The following is a 21720-nucleotide window of genomic DNA, read 5'->3' on the forward strand; positions in this document are numbered from 1 at the left end:
GACTCACTAAACAGAGAACATCCCTGGTCATCCCTACTGCCTCTGATCTGGAGGACTCACTAAACAGAGAACATCCCTGGTCGTCCCTACTGCCTCTGATCTGGAGGACTAACTAAACACAAATGCTTCGCTTGTAAATTATGTCTTAATGTTGGAGTGTGCCCCTGGCTATCCGTAAAGAAAAAGAAAATGGTGCCGTCTGATTTTCATAATATAAGGAATTTGAAATGATTTATCCTTTTACTTTTGATACATAAGTATATTTTAGCAATTACATTTACTTTTGATATTTAAGTATATGTAAAACCAAATACTTTTAGACTTTTATTCAAGTCGTATTTTACTGGGTGACTTACTTGTGTCACACCCTGATCTGTTTCACCTGTCCTTGTGATTGTCTCCACCCCCGTCAAGTGTTGCTTGTTTTCCCCAGTGTATTTATCCCTGTGTTTCCTGTCTCTCTGTGCCAGTTCGTCTTGTATGTTTCCAAGTCAACCAGGGTTTTCCCCCCGTTCTCCTGCTTTTTGCATTTCTCCTTTTTCTAGTCCTCCCGGTTTTGACCCTTGCCTGTTTCTGGACTTTGTACCTACCAGCCTGACCATTCTGCATGCCTTGACCACGAGCCTGTCTGCCACTCTGTACCTCCTGGACTCTGATCTGGTTTTGACCTTTTTGCCTGTCCACGACCATTCTCTGGCCTACTCCTATTGGATTAATAAACATTGTAAGACTCCAACCATCTGCCTCCTGTGTCTGCATCTGGGTCTGGCCTTGAGTCAATTTCTATTAAGGTAACAAGGCACAAGTTATCTTTATTTTTACTCAAGTATGACAATTGCATACTTTTTCCACCACTGCTCGTCTGTCATAACTTGTTGGCCCAGAAGACTAAATAAAGTATTGCTCACCAGAATAATGTCTTACATTGATAGAATTAATGCATTAGTAATATATTTAACACCCTGTCTTTTTTTTTAGGACCAGGGAGAAAAGGCAATACCTCCAAAACAGTGGAAAGATTGATCCTGTGCAAAATGTCCAACTGTCATGAGTTTGACTGGTTTTAAGGAAATTAAAAAATTAAAAAAAGCTGAGAAAACAATGAAATCAGTTGCTCATGGGTGCATATTTTATGTGGTTGAAATACTGTCTGCTTACATAACAGGGTCAAAGATAACACATTACACACACATTCACATATAACACATTACACACATATTCACATATAACACATTACACACATTCACATATAACACATTACACACATTCACATATAACACATTACACACATTCACATATAACACATTACACACATTCACATATAACACATTACACACATTCACATATAACACATTACACACATTCACATATAACACATTACACACATTCACATATAACACATTACACACATTCACATATAACACATTACACACATTCACATATAACACATTACACACATTCACATAACACAATACACACATTCACATATAACACATTACACACATTCACATAACACAATACACACATTCACATATAACACATTACACACACATTCACATTTCCTCAAGAGATGCTGAAAGAAAGAAAATCGTATTTCTCCACTCTTGTTCCTAAAACAAAATTAGCATATTGTTGTATAATTTTATTGCAAGAAATGCATAATTCTGCAGGAGTTAATATGATATTACACTGTGAGAGGTTATAGACCCTACAGTCAGTGTTCACATTTCAGTTGCTATTCCATTTAACCCATATGAATTTAAATGAGGAATATTCTGTTTATTTATGGATACTCGTGAACGGGATGTCCAAAGTGCATGTAAACAGTTTATCCCCGAACAAGAACTTAGAAAACGCAGCTACGCGCAATGTAAACGTGATCACTGTGGCGTTGATTGGCTCGTAGCCCGGAACTTTATGTTTATGACAGTTTCTGATGGATTTCTTTTTTATTTTTATCCACGTACTTTTAAAATTACTTTGCGATCTACCTGTTGGAGACCCCTTGGTTTAGAATCTTTGCTACATCTAAGCAACTTTTCTTTTGTCAAACTCAGTCCAGAAATGACCTCAAGTCACCACCTGGTGGCAGCAGCGGCTGCATTTTGTATTTTCAAAACGCCAACTATGAAGTTTGTCCCTCATGTCTCTCTGTAGTTTTAGAAACATTTGACAGCGCGCCTTAAAGAAAAAATATTTCGCGGGAATTAAAATCAGAAAAACAACACGCAGCAGCTCAAACAAAACATTGACTTGAGGACTGTGTCTGAAATAACATTACAAAAATGAGTTTGTGGGTGGACAAATACAGACCTACCTCTCTGGGGAAACTGGACTACCACAAAGAGCAAGCAAATCAGCTGAAAAACCTGGTAAGATTCAAACCAGGTTATCAACATGGCCGGCTAACGTTAGCTAGCTAGATTCTCTGTTTAGGGAGCGTATTATCACAGATACCCGTGTCTTCGGTATGGTAGCAGCTTGCTAGCTAACTTAGCCAGCTAGCTATTGCAGTAGTTTTGTCTTACTTTGTTAGCTAACGTTAGCTAAAAGGTTTCCAGTAGAGTGTTGCTAGCCAGATGCAGTAATCTACTAGCCACATATTCAACATGGCTCTGCTCTGTAGTGAGGGTTAAGTACGTCTTAAAGTTAGCTAAAATTTAACAAAATTATCCCCAAACATACAACTTTTGACGTCACTTTGACATGTATCCGTGTAACTATAACCCTGTAGTACGGTAACTAAGTTACTGTACAGGCTGTGCATGAATCACTGCCGCGCTGGAACAAAAACCTGCACAATGCACAACTTGTGAGTCTCCAAGACAGGACCAGAAGTCAGGAACACTGCTGGGTTTAACCTCGGTCTGTTTTATTAAAGTCGATCAGTGTTCTCGGTGTAACAGTCTGAATAATGGGACATTTCGGAGTACAACGCATTTCTCCTCCCTGGATTAAGTGAGGTACGCTTTCCTGAGCCATATCTTCTCGCCAACTCCACGGTGTCTTAATATACACAGGAAGCGACCTTTAATGTAGCTGTAGGCAAGCGGGTCAGATCTGCTAGCTAGTTTTATTAGGGCACATCGTAGCAAAACGTTTTAATGCAGTAAAGTAAAACAGGCATTTGTTACTGGACAACTCCAGGTAGTCCCTCCATGTCTGGTGCCTAATGAACAAGACCCTGTTCCACGTCCAGTGTGGCGATTTAGTAAGATAATCAGGTGGGTGCTTACATTTTGTCCTATTTCACACATGCGCATGTGTAAATTGGATATTTGTTGATTCTATATCCTACTTCCCCGAGAGTCGGGTCTGAGCCAGGGATCAGCCATTATTGATTGCTACCCTGCATAAATTAGGTTTAAGTACCTTGCTCAAGGGCAAATCGATAGTTTTTTTTTTCACCAAGTCGGCTCGGGGATTTGAACCAGCGGCCTTTAGGCTACTGGCCCAACGCTCCTGACCGCTAGGCTGCCGGCCCAATGGCTCCTGACCGCTATGCTGCTTCCTCATCTGTTGATGTACGGGGCTGACTTCTATAACGTGTGTGTGTGTGTGTGCGCTCCAGGTCCAGTGTGGTGACTTCCCACATCTGTTGGTGTACGGGCCGTCTGGAGCAGGGAAGAAGACTCGTATCATGTGTCTGCTGAGAGAACTGTACGGAGCTGGAGTGGAGAAACTACGCATTGAACACCAGACCGTAACGGTGAGGAGAGGGTTAAACACACACACACTCCCCATCACGGTGAGGAGGGGGTTACACACACACACTCCCCATCACGGTGAGTAGAGGGTTACACACACACACTCCCCATCACGGTGAGGAGAGGGTTAAACACACACACACACTCCCCATCACGGTGAGGAGAGGGTTAAACACACACACACACCTCCCATCACGGTGAGGAGAGGGTTACACACACACACTCCCCATCACGGTGAGGAGAGGGTTACACACACACACTCCCCATCACGGTGAGGAGAGGGTTACACACACACTCCCCATCACGGTGAGGAGAGGGTTAAACACACACACACTCCCCATCACGGTGAGGAGAGGGTTAAACACACTCCCCGTCACGGTGAGGAGAGGGAGTCAGACACACACACTAGGGTTGGGTGACGTCAGCCTTTGTCCTATAGTGATAATGTACCCATAAGACATGGTGATATATGAAGATATCGCCCCCTATTGGCCAGCCCCCCAAAGAAAATAAACTCCACTAGAACAACCTGGACTCAGGAGTAGACGTAACATAGTACATATAAATCCAAGACACTCCATTTTGTATAATATGTTACGTTTCATATGGTATGTATTAGTTTGTGGATGTCCATCTAGTTAGTAAGATATGTTACGAATTTGTATGGACCTCGCTTTGTGCACGGGGGGTATTGTCATGTTGAAGCAGGAAAGGGCCTTCCCCAAACTGTTGCCACACATTTGGAAGCACAGAATCATCTAGAATGTAATTTTATGCTGGAGATTTAAGATTTCCCTTCACTGGAGGCCAATATTAACTAAATATGCAGGTTTAAAAATATATACTTGTGTATTGATTTTAAGAAATCGATTTATATGCAACGCAGGACAAGCTAGATAAACTAGTAATATCATCAACCATGTGTAGTTAACTAGTGATTATGTGAAGATTGATTGTTTTTTTATAAGATAAGTTTAATGCTAGCTAGCACCTTACCTTGGCTCCTTGCTGCACTCGTGTAACAGGTAGTCAGCCTGCCACGCAGTCTCCTCGTGGAGTGCAATGTAATCGACCATGATCGGTGTCCAAAAATTATGAAAATTGTTATGAAAACTTGAAATCGGCCCTCCCATTCCGATTTAATCGGTCGACCTCTAGTCGTCACCGTTGATGAAGGCTGTCAATCATTGTCGCTAGACTATGCTATCGTAATATCGCCCAACCCTAACACACACACACACACACGCACACTGCACAGAGCCGAGGTGGAGAAACTACGCAGAGAAGACCATCACAGAGACATACACACCTCAATGCTACCATCTGATTCATTCTACATACATATCCTCTTCCCTGTGCAGGCTCCCTCTAAGAAGAAGATTGAGATCAACACCATAGCCAGTAACTACCACCTGGAGGTCAACCCAAGGTAAACAGGAAGCAGTGTTGGTAAACAGGAAGCAGTGTTGGTAAACAGGAAGTAGTGTTGGTAAACAGGAAGTAGTGTTGTTAAACAGGAAGCAGTGTTGGTTCACATCAACACCACAGAACATATCTCTCATTTTAACAGTGATGCTGGTAACAGTGACCGTGTGGTCATCCAGGAGCTGATCAAGACTATGGCTCAGTCTCAACAGATCCAGACCAGCACACAGAGGGAGTTCAAAGGTCAGACACTCACGCTGCCTACCGCTCTGTTAGGATTTTCACGTTCTGACACCGTTTTAATAAAACAACCTCTCTCTCCTAGTCGTCCTGTTGACAGAGGTGGACCGCCTCACTAAGGATGCCCAGCATGCATTGCGTCGTACCATGGAGAAGTACATGTTCACCTGCCGGCTCATCCTCTGCTGTAACTCCACCTCCAAAGTCATTGGACCAATCAGGAGCAGGTGTCTGGCCGTCAGGGTGCCCCTGCCCAGTACAGAGGAGGTAGGGGGATGGAGGGATGGGGAGAGGAGAGATGGGGGATAGGGAGGGATAGAGATGGATGGGGGATAGGGAGGGATAGGGATGGATGGATGGGGGAGGGAGGGATGGATGGGAGATGGGGGATAGGGAGGGATGGAAGGAAGGATGGGGGATAGGGAGGGATAGGGATGGGGGAGGGATGGATGGATGGGATGGAGGGATGGGGGATAGGGAGGGATGGAAGGAGGGATGAGGGATGGATGGGGGAGGGATGGGAGATGGGGGATAGGGAGGGATGGAAGGAAGGATGGGGGATAGGGAGGGATAGGGATGGATGGATGGGGGGGAGGGATGGAGGGATGGGGGATAGGGAGGGATGGAAGGAGGGATGAGGGATGGAAGGAGGGATGGGGGATAGGGAGGGATGGATGGGGGAGGGATGGAGGGATAGGGAGGGATGGAAGGAAGGATGGGGGATAGGGAGGGATGGATGGATGGGGGAGGGATGGGGGATAGGGAGGGATGGAAGGAAGGATGGGGGATAGGGATGGGGGAGGGATGGGGGATAGGGAGGGATGGAAGGAAGGATGGGGGATAGGGATGGGGGATAGGGAGGGATGGAAGGAAGGATGGGGGATAGGGAGGGATAGGGATGGATGGATGGGGGAGGGAGGGATGGATGGGAGATGGGGGATAGGGAGGGATGGAAGGAAGGATGGGGGATAGGGAGGGATAGGGATGGATGGGGGATAGGGAGGGATGGAAGGAAGGATGGGGGATAGGGATGGGGGATGGGGGATGGATGGGGGAGGGATGGAGGGATAGGGAGGGATGGAAGGAAGGATGGGGGATAGGGATGGATGGAGGGATGGGAGATAGGGAGGGATGGAAGGAAGGATGGGGGATAGGGATGGGGGAGGGATGGAGGGATGGGGGATAGGGAGGGATGGAAGGAAGGATGGGGGATAGGGAGGGATGGAAGGAAGGATGGGGGATAGGGATGGATGGATGGATGGGGGAGGGATGGAGGGATGGGGGATAGGGAGGGATGGAAGGAAGGATGGGGGATAGGGAGGGATAGGGATGGGGGAGGGATGGAGGGATGGGGGATAGGGAGGGATGGAAGGAAGGATGGGGGATAGGGAGGGATGGAGGGATGGGGGATAGGGAGGGATGGAAGGAAGGAAGGATGGGGGATAGGGAGGGATGGAGGGATGGGGGATAGGGAGGGATGGAAGGAAGGAAGGATGGGGGATAGGGAGGGATGGAGGGATGGGGGATAGGGAGGGATGGAAGGAAGGAAGGATGGGGGATAGGGATGGGGGGATAGGGAGGGATGGAAGGAAGGATGGGGGATAGGGATGGGGGAGGGATGGATGGATGGATGGGGGAGGGATGGAGGGATGGGGGATAGGGAGGGATGGAAGGAAGGATGGGGGATAGGGATGGATGGATGGGGGATAGAGAGGGATGGATGGATGGGGGATATGGAAGGATGGGGGATAGGGAGGGATGGTGGATAGGGAGGGTTGGAACAAGGAAGGAAGGAGGGAGGGATTGGGGATAGAGATGGGGGATAGGGATGGATGGGGGATAGGGAAGGATGGAGGGATGGGGAGGGATGGATGGAAGGAAGGATGAGGGATAGGGAGGGATGGAAGGAAGGATGAGGGATAGGGAGGGATGGAGGGATGGGGGATAGGGAGGGATGGAAGGAAGGATGGGGGATAGGGATGGGGGAGGGATGGAGGGATGGGGGATAGGGAGGGATGGAAGGAAGGATGGGGGATAGGGAGGGATGGAGGGATGGGGGATAGGGAGGGATGGAAGGAAGGAAGGATGGGGGATAGGGATGGGGGGATAGGGAGGGATGGAAGGAAGGATGGGGATAGGGATGGGGGAGGGATGGATGGATGGATGGGGGAGGGATGGAGGGATGGGGGATAGGGAGGGATGGAAGGAAGGATGGGGGATAGGGATGGATGGATGGGGGATAGAGAGGGATGGATGGATGGGGGATATGGAAGGATGGGGGATAGGGAGGGATGGTGGATAGGGAGGGTTGGAACAAGGAAGGAAGGAGGGAGGGATTGGGGATAGAGATGGGGGATAGGGATGGATGGGGGATAGGGAAGGATGGAGGGATGGGGGGAGGGATGGATGGAAGGAAGGATGAGGGATAGGGAGGGATGGAAGGAAGGATGAGGGATGGGGGATAGGGAGGGTCGGAAGGATGGGGGATAGGGAGGGATGGAGGGATAGGGAGAGATGGGGGGAGGGATGGATGGGGGATAGAGAGGGATGGATGGGGGAGGGATGGGGATAGGGAGGGATGGGGGATAGGGATGGATGGGGGATAGGGAGGGATGGAAGGAAGGATGAGGGATAGGGAGGGATGGGGGATAGGGAGGGTCGGAAGGATGGGGGATAGGGAGGGATGGAGGGATAGGGAGGGATGGATGGATGGGGGAGGGATGGGGGATAGGGAGGGATGGATGGATGGGGATAGGGAAGGATGGAGGGATGGGGAGGGATGGATGGGGGGAGGGATGGATGGAAGGAAGGATGAGGGATAGGGAGGGATGGGGGATAGGGATGGATGGGGGATAGGGAGGGTCGGAAGGATGGGGGATAGGGAGGGATGGAGGGATAGGGAGAGATGGGGGGAGGGATGGATGGGGGATAGAGAGGGATGGATGGGGGAGGGATGGGGATGGAAGGATGGGGGATAGGGAGGGATGGGGGATAGGGATGGATGGGGGATAGGGAGGGATGGAAGGAAGGATGAGGGATAGGGAGGGATGGGGGATAGGGAGGGTCGGAAGGATGGGGGATAGGGAGGGATGGAGGGATAGGGAGGGATGGATGGATGTGGGAGGGATGGGGGATAGGGAGGGATGGATGGATGGGGGAGGGATGGATGGATGGGGGATAGGGAGGGTTGGAACGAAGGAGGGAGGGATTGGGGGAGGGAGGGATGGGGGATAGGGAGAGATGGATGGGGAGGAAGGGATGGATGGATAGAGGGATGGGGGAGGGATGGATGGATGGGGGATAGGGAGGGATGGTGGATAGGGAGGGTTGGAACGAAGGAAGGAGGGAGGGATTGGGGATAGAGATGGGGGATAGGGAGGGATGGAAGGATGGAGGGATGGGGAGGGATGGATGGGCGAGGAAGGGATGGATGGATGGGGGATAGGGAGGGATGGAAGGAAGGATGAGGGATAGGGAGGGATGGGGGATAGGGAGGGTCGGAAGGATGGGTGATAGGGAGGGATGGGGGATAGGGAGGGATGGAAGGAAGGATGGAGGGATTGGGATGGGGGATAGGGAGAGATGGGGGGATGGAAGGATGGAGGGATGGGGAGGGATGGAAGGAAGGAAGGATGGAGGGATTGGGAGAGATGGGGGGAGGGATGGGGGATAGGGAGAGATGGAGGGAGGGGGGATATGGAAGGATGGGGAGGGATGGAAGGATGGGGGATAGGGAGGGATGGAAGGAAGGATGGAGGGATTGGGATGGGGGATAGGGAGGGTCGGAAGGATGGGGGATAGGGAGGGATGGAAGGAAGGATGGGGGATAGGGAGGGATGGAAGGAAGGATGAGGGATGGGGGATAGGGAGAGTCGGAAGGATGGGGGATAGGGAGGGATGGAAGGAAGGATGGAGGGATTGGGATGGGGGATAGGGAGGGATGGAAGGATGGGGGATAGGGAGGGATGGAAGGAAGGATGAGGGATAGGGAGGGATGGGGGATAGGGAGAGTCGGAAGGATGGGGGATAGGGAGGGATGGGGGATAGGGAGGGATGGAAGGATGGGGGATAGGGAGGGATGGAAGGATGGGGGATAGGGAGGGATGGATGGGGGATAGGGAGGGATGGATGGGGATAGGGAGGGATGGATGGAGGGAGGGATGGATGGGGATAGGGAGTGAGGGATGGATGGGGGATAGGGAAGGATGGAGGGATAGGGAGGGGGGATGGGGGATAGGGAGGGATGGAAGGATGGAGGGATAGGGAGGGGGGATGGGGGATAGGGAGGGATGGAAGGATGGAGGGATAGGGATAGGGATGGGGGATAGGGAGGGATGGAGGGATGGGGATAGGGAGGGATGGAAGGATGGGGGAGGGAGTGATGGAAGGATGTTTAGTGAGTGCAAGGTACATTATTTCAACTACCATCAAATGTGAATCTTTTAATTCTCACCTTCTGTCATCTCTCTCTCCTCTCTCAGGTGTGTAATGTTCTCTCTCTCTCTCTCTCTCTCTCTCTCTCTCTCAGGTGTGTAATGTTCTGTCTACAGTGTGTAGGAAGGAGGGTCTGCTTCTCCCCCCTGAGTTGGCCAAACGGATCTCAGAGAAGTCTGGACGCAACCTCCGCAAAGCACTGCTGATGTGTGAGGCCTGCAGAGTGCAACAGTAAGTCTCTGTGTGATGCTGCAACAGTAAGTCTCTGTGTGATGCTGCAACAGTCGGTCTGTCTCTGTGTGTGATGCTGCAACAGTCGGTCTGTCTCTGTGTGATGCTGCAACAGTCGGTCTGTCTCTGTGTGATGCTGCAACAGTCGGTCTGTCTCTGTGTGATGCTGCAACAGTCGGTCTGTCTCTGTGTGATGCTGCAACAGTCGGTCTGTCTCTGTGTGATGCTGCAACAGTCGGTCTGTCTCTGTGTGTGATGCTGCAACAGTCGGTCTGTCTCTGTGTGATGCTGCAACAGTCGGTCTGTCTCTGTGTGATGCTGCAACAGTCGGTCTGTCTCTGTGTGATGCTGCAACAGTCGGTCTGTCTCTGTGTGATGCTGCAACAGTCGGTCTGTCTCTGTGTGTGATGCTGCAACAGTCGGTCTGTCTCTGTGTGATGCTGCAACAGTCGGTCTGTCTCTGTGTGATGCTGCAACAGTCGGTCTGTCTCTGTGTGTGATGCTGCAACAGTCGGTCTGTCTCTGTGTGATGCTGCAACAGTCGGTCTGTCTCTGTGTGATGCTGCAACAGTCGGTCTGTCTCTGTGTGTGATGCTGCAACAGTCGGTCTGTCTCTGTGTGATGCTGCAACAGTCGGTCTGTCTCTGTGTGATGCTGCAACAGTCGGTCTGTCTCTGTGTGATGCTGCAACAGTCGGTCTGTCTCTGTGTGATGCTGCAACAGTCGGTCTGTCTCTGTGTGTGATGCTGCAACAGTCGGTCTGTCTCTGTGTGTGATGCTGCAACAGTCGGTCTGTCTCTGTGTGTGATGCTGCAACAGTCAGTCTGTCGCTGTGTGTGATGCTGCAACAGTCGGTCTGTCTCTGTGTGTGATGCTGCAACAGTCGGTCTGTCTGTGTGATGCTGCAACAGTTAGTCTGTCTCTGTGTGATGCTGCAACAGTCAGTCTGTCTCTGTGTGATGCTGCAACAGTCAGTCTGTCTCTGTGTGTGATGCTGCAACAGTCAGTCTGTCTCTGTGTGTGATGCTGCAACAGTCAGTCTGTCTCTGTGATGCTGCCACAGTCGGTCTGTCTGTGTGTGTGATGCTGCCACAGTCGGTCTGTCTCTGTGTGTGATGCTGCAACAGTCGGTCTGTCTCTGTGTGTGATGCTGCAACAGTCGGTCTGTCTGTGTGTGTGATGCTGCAACAGTCGGTCTGTCTGTGTGTGTGATGCTGCAACAGTCGGTCTGTCTCTGTGTGTGATGCTGCAACAGTCGGTCTGTCTCTGTGTGTGATGCTGCAACAGTCGGTCTGTCTCTGTGTGTGATGCTGCAACAGTCGGTCTGTCTCTGTGTGTGATGCTGCAACAGTCGGTCTGTCTGTGTGTGTGATGCTGCAACAGTCGGTCTGTCTCTGTGTGTGATGCTGCAACAGTCGGTCTGTCTCTGTGTGTGATGCTGCCACAGTCGGTCTGTCTCTGTGTGATGCTGCCACAGTCGGTCTGTCTCTGTGTGATGCTGCCACAGTCGGTCTGTCTCTGTGTGATGCTGCCACAGTCGGTCTGTCTCTGTGTGATGCTGCCACAGTCGGTCTGTCTCTGTGTGATGCTGCCACAGTCGGTCTGTCTCTGTGTGATGCTGCAACAGTCGGTCTGTCTCTGTGTGATGCTGCAACAGTCGGTCTGTCTCTGTGTGATGCTGCCACAGTCGGTCTGTCTCTGTGTGATGCTGCAACAGTCGGTCTGTCTCTGTGTGTGATGCTGCAACAGTCGGTCTGTCTCTGTGTGTGATGCTGCAACAGTCGGTCTGTCTCTGTGTGATGCTGCCACAGTCGGTCTGTCTCTGTGTGATGCTGCCACAGTCAGTCTGTCTGTGTGTGTGATGCTGCAACAGTCGGTCTGTCTCTGTGTGTGATGCTGCAACAGTCGGTCTGTCTCTGTGTGTGATGCTGCAACAGTCGGTCTGTCTCTGTGTGTGATGCTGCAACAGTCGGTCTGTCTCTGTGTGTGATGCTGCAACAGTCGGTCTGTCTCTCTGTGTGATGCTGCCACAGTCGGTCTGTCTCTGTGTGATGCTGCCACAGTCAGTCTGTCTGTGTGTGTGATGCTGCAACAGTCGGTCTGTCTCTGTGTGTGATGCTGCAACAGTCAGTCTGTCTCTGTGTGATGCTGCCACAGTCGGTCTGTCTCTGTGTGATGCTGCCACAGTCGGTCTGTCTCTGTGTGATGCTGCCACAGTCGGTCTGTCTCTGTGTGATGCTGCCACAGTCGGTCTGTCTCTGTGTGTGATGCTGCAACAGTCGGTCTGTCTCTGTGTGATGCTGCCACAGTCGGTCTGTCTCTGTGTGATGCTGCCACAGTCGGTCTGTCTCTGTGTGATGCTGCAACAGTCGGTCTGTCTCTGTGTGTGATGCTGCAACAGTCGGTCTGTCTCTGTGTGATGCTGCCACAGTCGGTCTGTCTCTGTGTGATGCTGCCACAGTCGGTCTGTCTCTGTGTGATGCTGCCACAGTCGGTCTGTCTCTGTGTGATGCTGCCACAGTCGGTCTGTCTCTGTGTGATGCTGCAACAGTCGGTCTGTCTCTGTGTGATGCTGCCACAGTCGGTCTGTCTCTGTGTGATGCTGCCACAGTCGGTCTGTCTCTGTGTGATGCTGCCACAGTCCAATATGTTTGAGCTTTTCTAACTAATATATCCGTTTAGCAGACGCTGTTAATCTTAAAGAGACTTACAGTAGTGCGAGCGTACATTTTCCTCGGTGCGCCACCATTTGATTTTAAAACAGGCGCTGTCGCATAGCGATCAACTCATCAGTTGCCATTTTGATAACCTTTGACCCCTGTTATCCAGGTACCCGTTCTCAGCAGACCAGGACATCCCGGAGACCGACTGGGAGGTTTACCTGAGAGAGACGGCCAACGCCATCGTCAGCCAGCAGAGTCCTCAGAGGTGAGAGGAGGACTGGAATTTAAAAAACATTGAACAAACGTCCCTATTAAAATGGTTTCTGGACAAAAAAAAAATTCTCTGCCCCTCCATCCCCTACCTCTCCCCTACCGCTCTCTCTCCCCTACCTCTTCCCTACCTCTCCCCTACCGCTCTCTCTCCCCTACCTCTTCCCTACCTCTCCCCTACCGCTCTCTCTCCCCTACCCTCTCTCTCCCCTACCTCTCCCCTACCTCTCTCTCCCCTACCTCTCTCTCCCCTACCTCTCCCCTACCGCTCTCTCTCCCCTACCTCTCTCTTCCCTACCTCTCTCTCCCCTACCTCTCCCCTACCGCTCTCTCTCCCCTACCGCTCTCTCTCCCCTACCTCTCTCTCCCCTACCTCTCTCTCCCCTACCTCTCCCCTACCTCTCCCCTACCTCTCCCCTACCGCTCTCTCTCCCCTACCGCTCTCTCCCCTACCTCTCCCCTACCGCTCTCTCTCCCCTACCTCTTCCCTACCTCTCCCCTACCGCTCTCTCTCCCCTACCTCTCTCTCCCCTACCTCTCCCCTACCGCTCTCTCTCCCCTACCTCTCTCTCCCCTACCTCTCTCTCCCCTACCGCTCTCTCTCCCCTACCGCTCTCTCTCCCCTACCGCTCTCTCTCCCCTACCCTCTCTCTCCCCTACCGCTCTCTCTCCCCTACCTCTCCCCTACCTCTCTCTCTCCCCTACCTCTCCCCTACCTCTCTCTCTCCCCTACCTCTCCCCTACCTCTCCCCTACCGCTCTCTCTCCCCTACCTCTCTCTCTCCCCTACCTCTCTCTCTCCCCTACCTCTCTCTCTCCCCTACCCCTCCCAGGTTGTTAGAGGTGAGGGGGAGACTGTATGAGTTGCTGACTCACTGTATTCCTCCTGAGATCATCATGAAGGTACGCCTCACAAATACTGAGCACCAACTATGGGGGGGGTAACTGCGACGGCCAGCTGAAGGCAGAGGTGACTCACATGGGGAGGGGTGTATATGCTGTTAACTCTGTGTTAAGGTACTGTGTCTGTGTGTAGGGCCTGGTAACAGAGCTGCTCGGTAACTGCGACGGCCAGCTGAAGGCAGAGGTGACTCATATGGCCGCCCACTACGAACACCGACTGCAGCTGGGCAATAAGGCCATCTACCATCTCGAGGCCTTCACCGCCAGGTTCATGGCCATCTACAAGAAGTTCATGGAGGACGGCCTGGACGCCATGATGTTCTGATCTCTCTCTCTCCTTACTCTAAATCTCTCTCTCTCCTTCCTTTAAATCTCTTTCCTCTCTCCTTACTCTAAATCTCTCTCTTCTCTCTCCTTACTCTAAATCTCTCTCCTCTCTCTCCTTACTCTAAATCTCTCTCTCTCCTCTCTCCTTACTCTAAATCTCTCTCTCTCCTTACTCTAAATCTCTCTCTCTCCTTACTCTAAATCTCTCTCTCTCTCCTTACTCTAAATCTCTCTCCTCTCTCTCCGTACTCTAAATCTCTCTCTCTCCTCTCTCCTTACTCTAAATCTCTCTCTCTCCTTACTCTAAATCTCTCTCTCTCCTTACTCTAAATCTCTCTCTCTCTCTCCTTACTCTAAATCTCTCTCTCTCTCTCTCCTTCCTCTAAATCTCTCTCTCTCCTTCCTTTAAATCTCTCTTTCCTCTCTCCTTACTCTAAATCTCTCTTCTCTCTCCTTACTCTAAATCTCTCTCTCTCCTTACTCTAAATCTCTCTCTCTCTCCTTCCTCTAAATCTCTCTCTCTCCTTCCTTTAAATCTCTCTTTCCTCTCTCCTTACTCTAAATCTCTCTTCTCTCTCCTTACTCTAAATCTCTCTCTCTCCTTACTCTAAATCTCTCTCTCTCCTTCCTCTAAATCTCTCTCTCTCCTTCCTCTAAATCTCTCTCCTTCCTCTAAATCTCTCTCTCTCCTTCCTCTAAATCTCTCTCTCTCTCCTTCCTCTAAATCTCTCTCTCTCTCCTTACTCTAAATCTCTCTCTCTCCTTACTCTAAATCTCTCTCTCTCCTTCCTCTAAATCTCTCTCTCTCCTTCCTCTAAATCTCTCTCCTTCCTCTAAATCTCTCTCTCTCCTTCCTCTAAATCTCTCTCTCTCTCTCCTTACTCTAAATCTCTCTCTCTCCTTACTCTAAATCTCTCTCTCTCTCTCTCCTTACTCTAAATCTCTCTCTCTCTCTCCTTACTCTAAATCTCTCTCTCTCTCTCCTTACTCTAAATCTCTCTTCTCTCTCCTTACTCTAAATCTCTCTTCTCTCTCCTTACTCTAAATCTCTCTCTCTCCTTCCTCTAAATCTCTCTCTCTCCTTCCTCTAAATCTCTCTCTCTCCTTACTCTAAATCTCTCTTTCCTCTCTCCTTACTCTAAATCTCTCTTTCCTCTCTCCTTACTCTAAATCTCTCTTTCCTCTCTCCTTACTCTAAATCTCTCTCTCTCTCCTTACTCTAAATCTCTCTCTCTCTCTCCTTACTCTAAATCTCTCTCTCTCTCTCCTTACTCTAAATCTCTCTCTTCTCTCTCCTTACTCTAAATCTCTCTCTCCTTACTCTAAATCTCTCTCTCCTCTCTCTCCTTACTCTAAATCTCTCTCTCCTCTCTCTCCTTACTCTAAATCTCTCTCTCCTCTCTCTCCTTACTCTAAATCTCTCTCTCCTTACTCTAAATCTCTCTCTCTCTCTCCTTACTCTAAATCTCTCTCTCTCCTTCCTCTAAATCTCTCTCTCTCCTTCCTCTAAATCTCTCTTTCCTCTCTCCTTACTCTAAATCTCTCTCTCTCTCTCCTTACTCTAAATCTCTCTCTCTCTCTCCTTACTCTAAATCTCTCTCTCTCTCTCCTTACTCTAAATCTCTCTCTCTCTCTCCTTACTCTAAATCTCTCTCTCCTTACTCTAAATCTCTCTCTCCTCTCTCTCCTTACTCTAAATCTCTCTCTCTCCTTACTCTAAATCTCTCTCTCTCTCTCCTTACTCTAAATCTCTCTCTCTCTCCTTACTCTAAATCTCTCTCTCTCTCTCCTTACTCTAAATCTCTCTCTCTCCTTACTCTAAATCTCTCTCTTCTCTCTCCTTACTCTAAATCTCTCTCTCCTTACTCTAAATCTCTCTCTCCTCTCTCTCCTTCCTCTAAATCTCTCTCTCTCCTTCCTCTAAATCTCTCTCTCTCCTTCCTCTAAATCTCTCTCTCTCTCTCCTTCCTCTAAATCTCTCTCTCTCTCTCCTTCCTCTAAATATCTCTCTCTCTCTCCTTACTCTAAATCTCTCTCTCTCTCTCCTTACTCTAAATCTCTCTCTCTCTCTCCTTACTCTAAATCTCTCTCTCTCTCTCCTTACTCTAAATCTCTCTCTCTCTCTCCTTACTCTAAATCTCTCTCTCTCTCTCTCCTTACTCTAAATCTCTCTCTTCTCTCTCTCCTTACTCTAAATCTCTCTCTTCTCTCTCTCCTTACTCTAAATCTCTCTCTTCTCTCTCTCCTTACTCTAAATCTCTCTCTTCTCTCTCCTTACTCTAAATCTCTCTCTTCTCTCTCCTTACTCTAAATCTCTCTCTCTCTCTCCTTACTCTAAATCTCTCTCTCTCTCTCTCTCTCTAAATCTCTCTTTCCTCTCTCTCTCTCTCTCTAAATCTCTCTTTCCTCTCTCCTTACTCTAAATCTCTCTCTCCTCTCTCTCCTTACTCTAAATCTCTCTCTCCTTACTCTAAATCTCTCTCTCTCTCTCTCTCTCTCTCTAAATCTCTCTTTCCTCTCTCTCTCTCTCTCTAAATCTCTCTTTCCTCTCTCTCCTTCCTCTAAATCTCTCTTTCCTCTCTCCTTACTCTAAATTTCTCTCTCCTTACTCTAAATCTCTCTCTCTCTAAATCTCTCTTTCCTCTCTCCTTACTCTAAATCTCTCTCTCTCCTTCCTAAATCTCTCTCTCTCTCTCCTTACTCTAAATCTCTCTCTCTCTCTCCTTACTCTAAATCTCTCTCTCTCTCTCCTTACTCTAAATCTCTCTCTCTCCTTCCTCTAAATCTCTCTCTCTCCTTCCTCTAAACCTCTCTCTCTCTCTCCTTCCTCTAAATCTCTCTCTCTCTCTCTCCTTCCTCTAAATCTCTCTCTCTCTCTCTCCTTACTCTAAATCTCTCTCTCTCCTTCCTCTAAATCTCTCTTTCCTCTCCTTACTCTAAATCTCTCTCTCTCTCTCCTTACTCTAAATCTCTCTCTCTCTCTCCTTACTCTAAATCTCTCTGTCCTCACTCCTTACTCTAAATCTCTCTTTCCTCACTCCTTACTCTAAATCTCTCTCTCTCTCTCTCCTTCCTCTAAATCTCTCTCTCTCTCTCTCTCTAAATCTCTCTTTCCTCTCTCCTTACTCTAAATCTCTCTCTCTCTCTCCTTCCTAAATCTCTCGCTCTCTCTCCTTCCTAAATCTCTCTCTCTCTCTCTCCTTACTCTAAATCTCTCTCTCTCTCTCCTTACTCTAAATCTCTCTCTCTCCTTCCTCTAAATCTCTCTCTCTCCTTACTCTAAATCTCTCTCTCTCTCTCTCCTTACTCTAAATCTCTCTCTCTCTCTCTCTCTCCTTACTCTAAATCTCTCTCTCTCTCTCTCTCTCCTTACTCTAAATCTCTCTTTCCCGTCTCCATGACGTTCTGATCGAACTCGACTTGCTCTTTCTCCCCATCATCTTCATCTTCATTGTCCTTCAGGATGCCTTGATGTTGTGATCTAATACTCCCCCTGCATCTCCTCCCCAGTAATATGAGTGGTTCAGAGGCCCAGTCTTTGGTTGATATCAGTAATTGATCTGGATAGTGAAACCTCTCCTCTCTGTGTACTGTCTTATTGAACCCAGGCTGTAAAATAAAGTTGACTTTCATACAAATATCTTAAAGTAAACTGTCTGTTGATTGATATCACCTGGTGGGCTGGTAGATTCCTCCTCCCCCTGGCCTAGCGCTACACCCCAAGCCCTACCGTACCCACTGGCTCAATGGGGCAGTAGATTCCTCCTCCTCTATATGATCTGTTTACTGGCTCAATGGGGCAGTAGATTCCTCCTCCTCTATATGATCTGTTTACTGTCTCAATGGGGCAGTAGATTCCTCCTCCTCTATATGATCTGTTTACTGGCTCAATGGGGCAGTAGATTCCTCCTCTATATGATCTGTTTACTGGCTCAATGGGGCAGTAGATTCCTCCTCTATATGATCTGTTTACTGGCTCAATGGGGCAGTAGATTCCTCCTCCATATGATCTGTTTACTGTCTCAATGGGGCAGTAGATTCCTCCTCCTCTATATGATCTGTTTACTGTCTCAATGGGGCAGTAGATTCCTCCTCCACATGATCTGTTTACTGTCTCAATGGGGCAGTAGATTCCTCCTCCTCTATATGATCTGTTTACTGGCTCAATGGGGCAGTAGATTCCTCCTCCTCTATATGATCTGTTTACTGGCTCAATGGGGCAGTAGATTCCTCTATATGATCTGTTTACTGTCTCAATGGGGCAGTAGATTCCTCCTCCTCTATATGATCTGTTTACTGTCTCAATGGGGCAGTAGATTCCTCCTCCTCTATATGAACTGTTTACTGGCTCAATGGGGCAGTAGATTCCTCCTCCTCCATATGATCTGTTTACTGTCTCAATGGGGCAGTAGATTCCTCCTCCATATGATCTGTTTACTGTCTCAATGGGGCAGTAGATTCCTCCTCCTCCATATGATCTGTTTACTGGCTCAATGGGGCAGTAGATTCCTCCTCTATATGATCTGTTTACTGGCTCAATGGGGCAGTAGATTCCTCCTCCATATGATCTGTTTACTGTCTCAATGGGGCAGTAGATACCTCCTCTATATGATCTGTTTACTGTCTCAATGGGGCAGTAGATTCCTCCTCCACATGATCTGTTTACTGTCTCAATGGGGCAGTAGATTCCTCCTCCTCTATATGATCTGTTTACTGTCTCAATGGGGCAGTAGATTCCTCCTCCATATGATCTGTTTACTGTCTCAATGGGGCAGTAGATTCCTCCTCCATATGATCTGTTTACTGGCTCAATGGGGCAGTAGATTCTTCCTCCTCTATATGATCTGTTTACTGTCTCAATGAGGCAGTAGATTCCTCCTCTATATGATCTGTTTACTGTCTCAATGGGGCAGTAGACTCCTCCTCCATATGATCTGTTTACTGGCTCAATGGGTTAGTAGATTCCTCCTCTATATGATCTGTTTACTGGCTCAATGGGGCAGTAGATTCCTCCTCTATATGATCTGTTTACTGGCTCAATGGGGCAGTAGATTCCTCCTCCTCTATATGATCTGTTTACTGGCTCAATGGGGCAGTAGATTCCTCCTCCTCCATATGATCTGTTTACTGTCTCAATGGGGCAGTAGATTCCTCCTCCATATGATCTGTTTACTGGCTCAATGGGGCAGTAGATTCTTCCTCCTCTATATGATCTGTTTACTGTCTCAATGAGGCAGTAGATTCCTCCTCCTCTATATGATCTGTTTACTGGCTCAATGGGGCAGTAGATTCCTCCTCCATATGATCTGTTTACTGTCTCAATGGGGCAGTAGATTCCTCCTCCTCCATATGATCTGTTTACTGTCTCAATGAGGCAGTAGATTCCTCCTCTATATGATCTGTTGTCTCAATGGGGCAGTAGATTCCTCCTCCATATGATCTGTTTACTGGCTCAATGGGGCAGTAGATTCCTCCTCCTCTATATATGATCTGTTTACTGTCTCAATGGGGCAGTAGATTCCTCCTCCATATGATCTGTTTACTGTCTCAATGGGGCAGTAGATTCCTCCTCCATATGATCTGTTTACTGTCTCAATGGGGCAGTAGATTCCTCCTCCTCCATATGATCTGTTTACTGTCTCAATGAGGCAGTAGATTCCTCCTCTATATGATCTGTTTACTGTCTCAATGGGGCAGTAGATTCCTCCTCCTCTATATGATCTGTTTACTGGCTCAATGGGGCAGTAGATTCCTCCTCCATATGATCTGTTTACTGTCTCAATGGGGCAGTAGATTCCTCCTCCTCCATATGATCTGTTTACTGTCTCAATGAGGCAGTAGATTCCTCCTCTATATGATCTGTTTACTGTCTCAATGGGGCAGTAGATTCCTCCTCCATATGATATGTTTACTGTCTCAATGGGGCAGTAGATTCCTCCTCCTCTATATGATCTGTTTACTGTCTCAATGGGGCAGTAGATTCCTCCTCTATATGATCTGTTTACTGGCTCAATGGGGCAGTAGATTCCTCCTCTATATGATCTGTTTACTGTCTCAATGGGGCAGTAGATACCTCCTCCTCTATATGATCTGTTTACTGTCTCAATGGGGCAGTAGATTCCTCCTCTATATGATCTGTTTACTGGCTCAATGGGGCAGTAGATACCTCCTCTATATGATCTGTTTACTGGCTCAATGGGGCAGTAGATTCCTCCTCCTGTATATGATCTGTTTACTGGCTCAATGGGGCAGTAGATACCTCCTCCTCCATATGATCTGTTTACTGTCTCAATGAGGCAGTAGATTCCTGCTCCTCCATATGATCTGTTTACTGTCTCAATGGGGCAGTAGATTCCTCCTCCTCTATATGATCTGTATACTGGCTCAATGGGGCAGTAGATTCCTCCTCCATATGATCTGTTTACTGGCTCAATGGGGCAGTAGATTCCTCCTCCATATGATCTGTTTACTGTCTCAATGGGGCAGTAGATTCCTCCTCCTCTATATGATCTGTTTACTGGCTCAATGGGGCAGTAGATTCCTCCTCTATATGATCTGTTTACTGTCTCAATGGGGCAGTAGATTCCTCCTCCATATGATCTGTTTACTGTCTCAATGGGGCAGTAGACTCCTCCTCCTCTATGTGATCTGTTTACTGGCTCAATGGGGCAGTAGATTCCTCCTCTATATGATCTGTTTACTGTCTCAATGGGGCAGTAGATTCCTCCTCCATATGATCTGTTTACGGTCTCAATGGGGCAGTAGATTCCTCCTCCATATGATCTGTTTACTGTCTCAATGGGGCAGTAGATTCCTCCTCCTCCATATGATCTGTTTACTGTCTCAATGAGGCAGTAGATTCCTCCTCTATATGATCTGTTTACTGTCTCAATGGGGCAGTAGATTCCTCCTCCTCCATATGATCTGTTTACTGTCTCAATGGGGCAGTAGATTCCTCCTCCTCTATATGATCTGTTTACTGGCTCAATGGGGCAGTAGATTCCTCCTCTATATGATCTGTTTACTGGCTCAATGGGGCAGTAGATTCCTCCTCTATATGATCTGTTTACTGTCTCAATGGGGCAGTAGATTCCTCCTCCTCTATATGATCTGTTTACTGGCTCAATGGGGCAGTAGATTCCTCCTCCTCCATATGATCTGTTTACTGGCTCAATGGGGCAGTAGATTCCTCCTCCATATGATCTGTTTACTGTCTCAATAGGGCAGTAGATTCCTCCTCCTCCATATGATCTGTTTACTGTCTCAATGGGGCAGTAGATTCCTCCTCCTCTATATGATCTGTTTACTGTCTCAATGGGGCAGTAGATTCCTCCTCTATATGATCTGTTTACTGTCTCAATGGGGCAGTAGATTCCTCCTCCATATGATCTGTTTACTGTCTCAATGGGGCAGTAGATTCCTCCTCCTCCATATGATCTGTTTACTGTCTCAATGGGGCAGTAGATTCCTCCTCCTCCATATGATCTGTTTACTGTCTCAATGAGGCAGTAGATTCCTCCT

General features: G+C 48.5%; 1 protein-coding gene across 1 annotated transcript; it reads left to right on the top strand.

Moving 5' to 3' along the window:
• The first annotated feature begins 2060 nt into the window (after positions 1-2060).
• rfc3 (replication factor C (activator 1) 3) lies at positions 2061-17839 on the top strand. Its single transcript, XM_071339827.1, has 10 exons — positions 2061-2372; positions 3572-3709; positions 5069-5136; positions 5278-5375; positions 5458-5639; positions 9901-10037; positions 12867-12965; positions 13803-13872; positions 14006-14197; positions 15690-17839. The coding sequence occupies exons 1-9, from the start codon at positions 2286-2288 to the stop codon at positions 14195-14197; spliced, it is 1071 nt and encodes a 356-aa protein (XP_071195928.1). The 5' UTR covers positions 2061-2285; the 3' UTR covers positions 15690-17839.
• Positions 17840-21720: the final 3881 nt, after the last annotated feature.

The sequence above is a fragment of the Salvelinus alpinus genome, chromosome 13 (genome assembly GCF_045679555.1).
Source record: "Salvelinus alpinus chromosome 13, SLU_Salpinus.1, whole genome shotgun sequence".
Classification (NCBI taxonomy): domain Eukaryota; kingdom Metazoa; phylum Chordata; class Actinopteri; order Salmoniformes; family Salmonidae; genus Salvelinus; species Salvelinus alpinus.

What these genes read in the sequence shown, in the direction of transcription:
- rfc3 (XM_071339827.1), top strand. Translation starts at nt 2,286, where the DNA reads ATGAGTTTGTGGGTGGACAAATACAGACCTACCTCTCTGGGGAAACTG. An exon ending in CAAATCAGCTGAAAAACCTG is followed by an intron (nt 2,373 to 3,571) that starts GTAAGATTCAAA and finishes TGTGCGCTCCAG; the next exon opens with GTCCAGTGTGGTGACTTCCC. An exon ending in CACCTGGAGGTCAACCCAAG is followed by an intron (nt 5,137 to 5,277) that starts GTAAACAGGAAG and finishes TCATTTTAACAG; the next exon opens with TGATGCTGGTAACAGTGACC.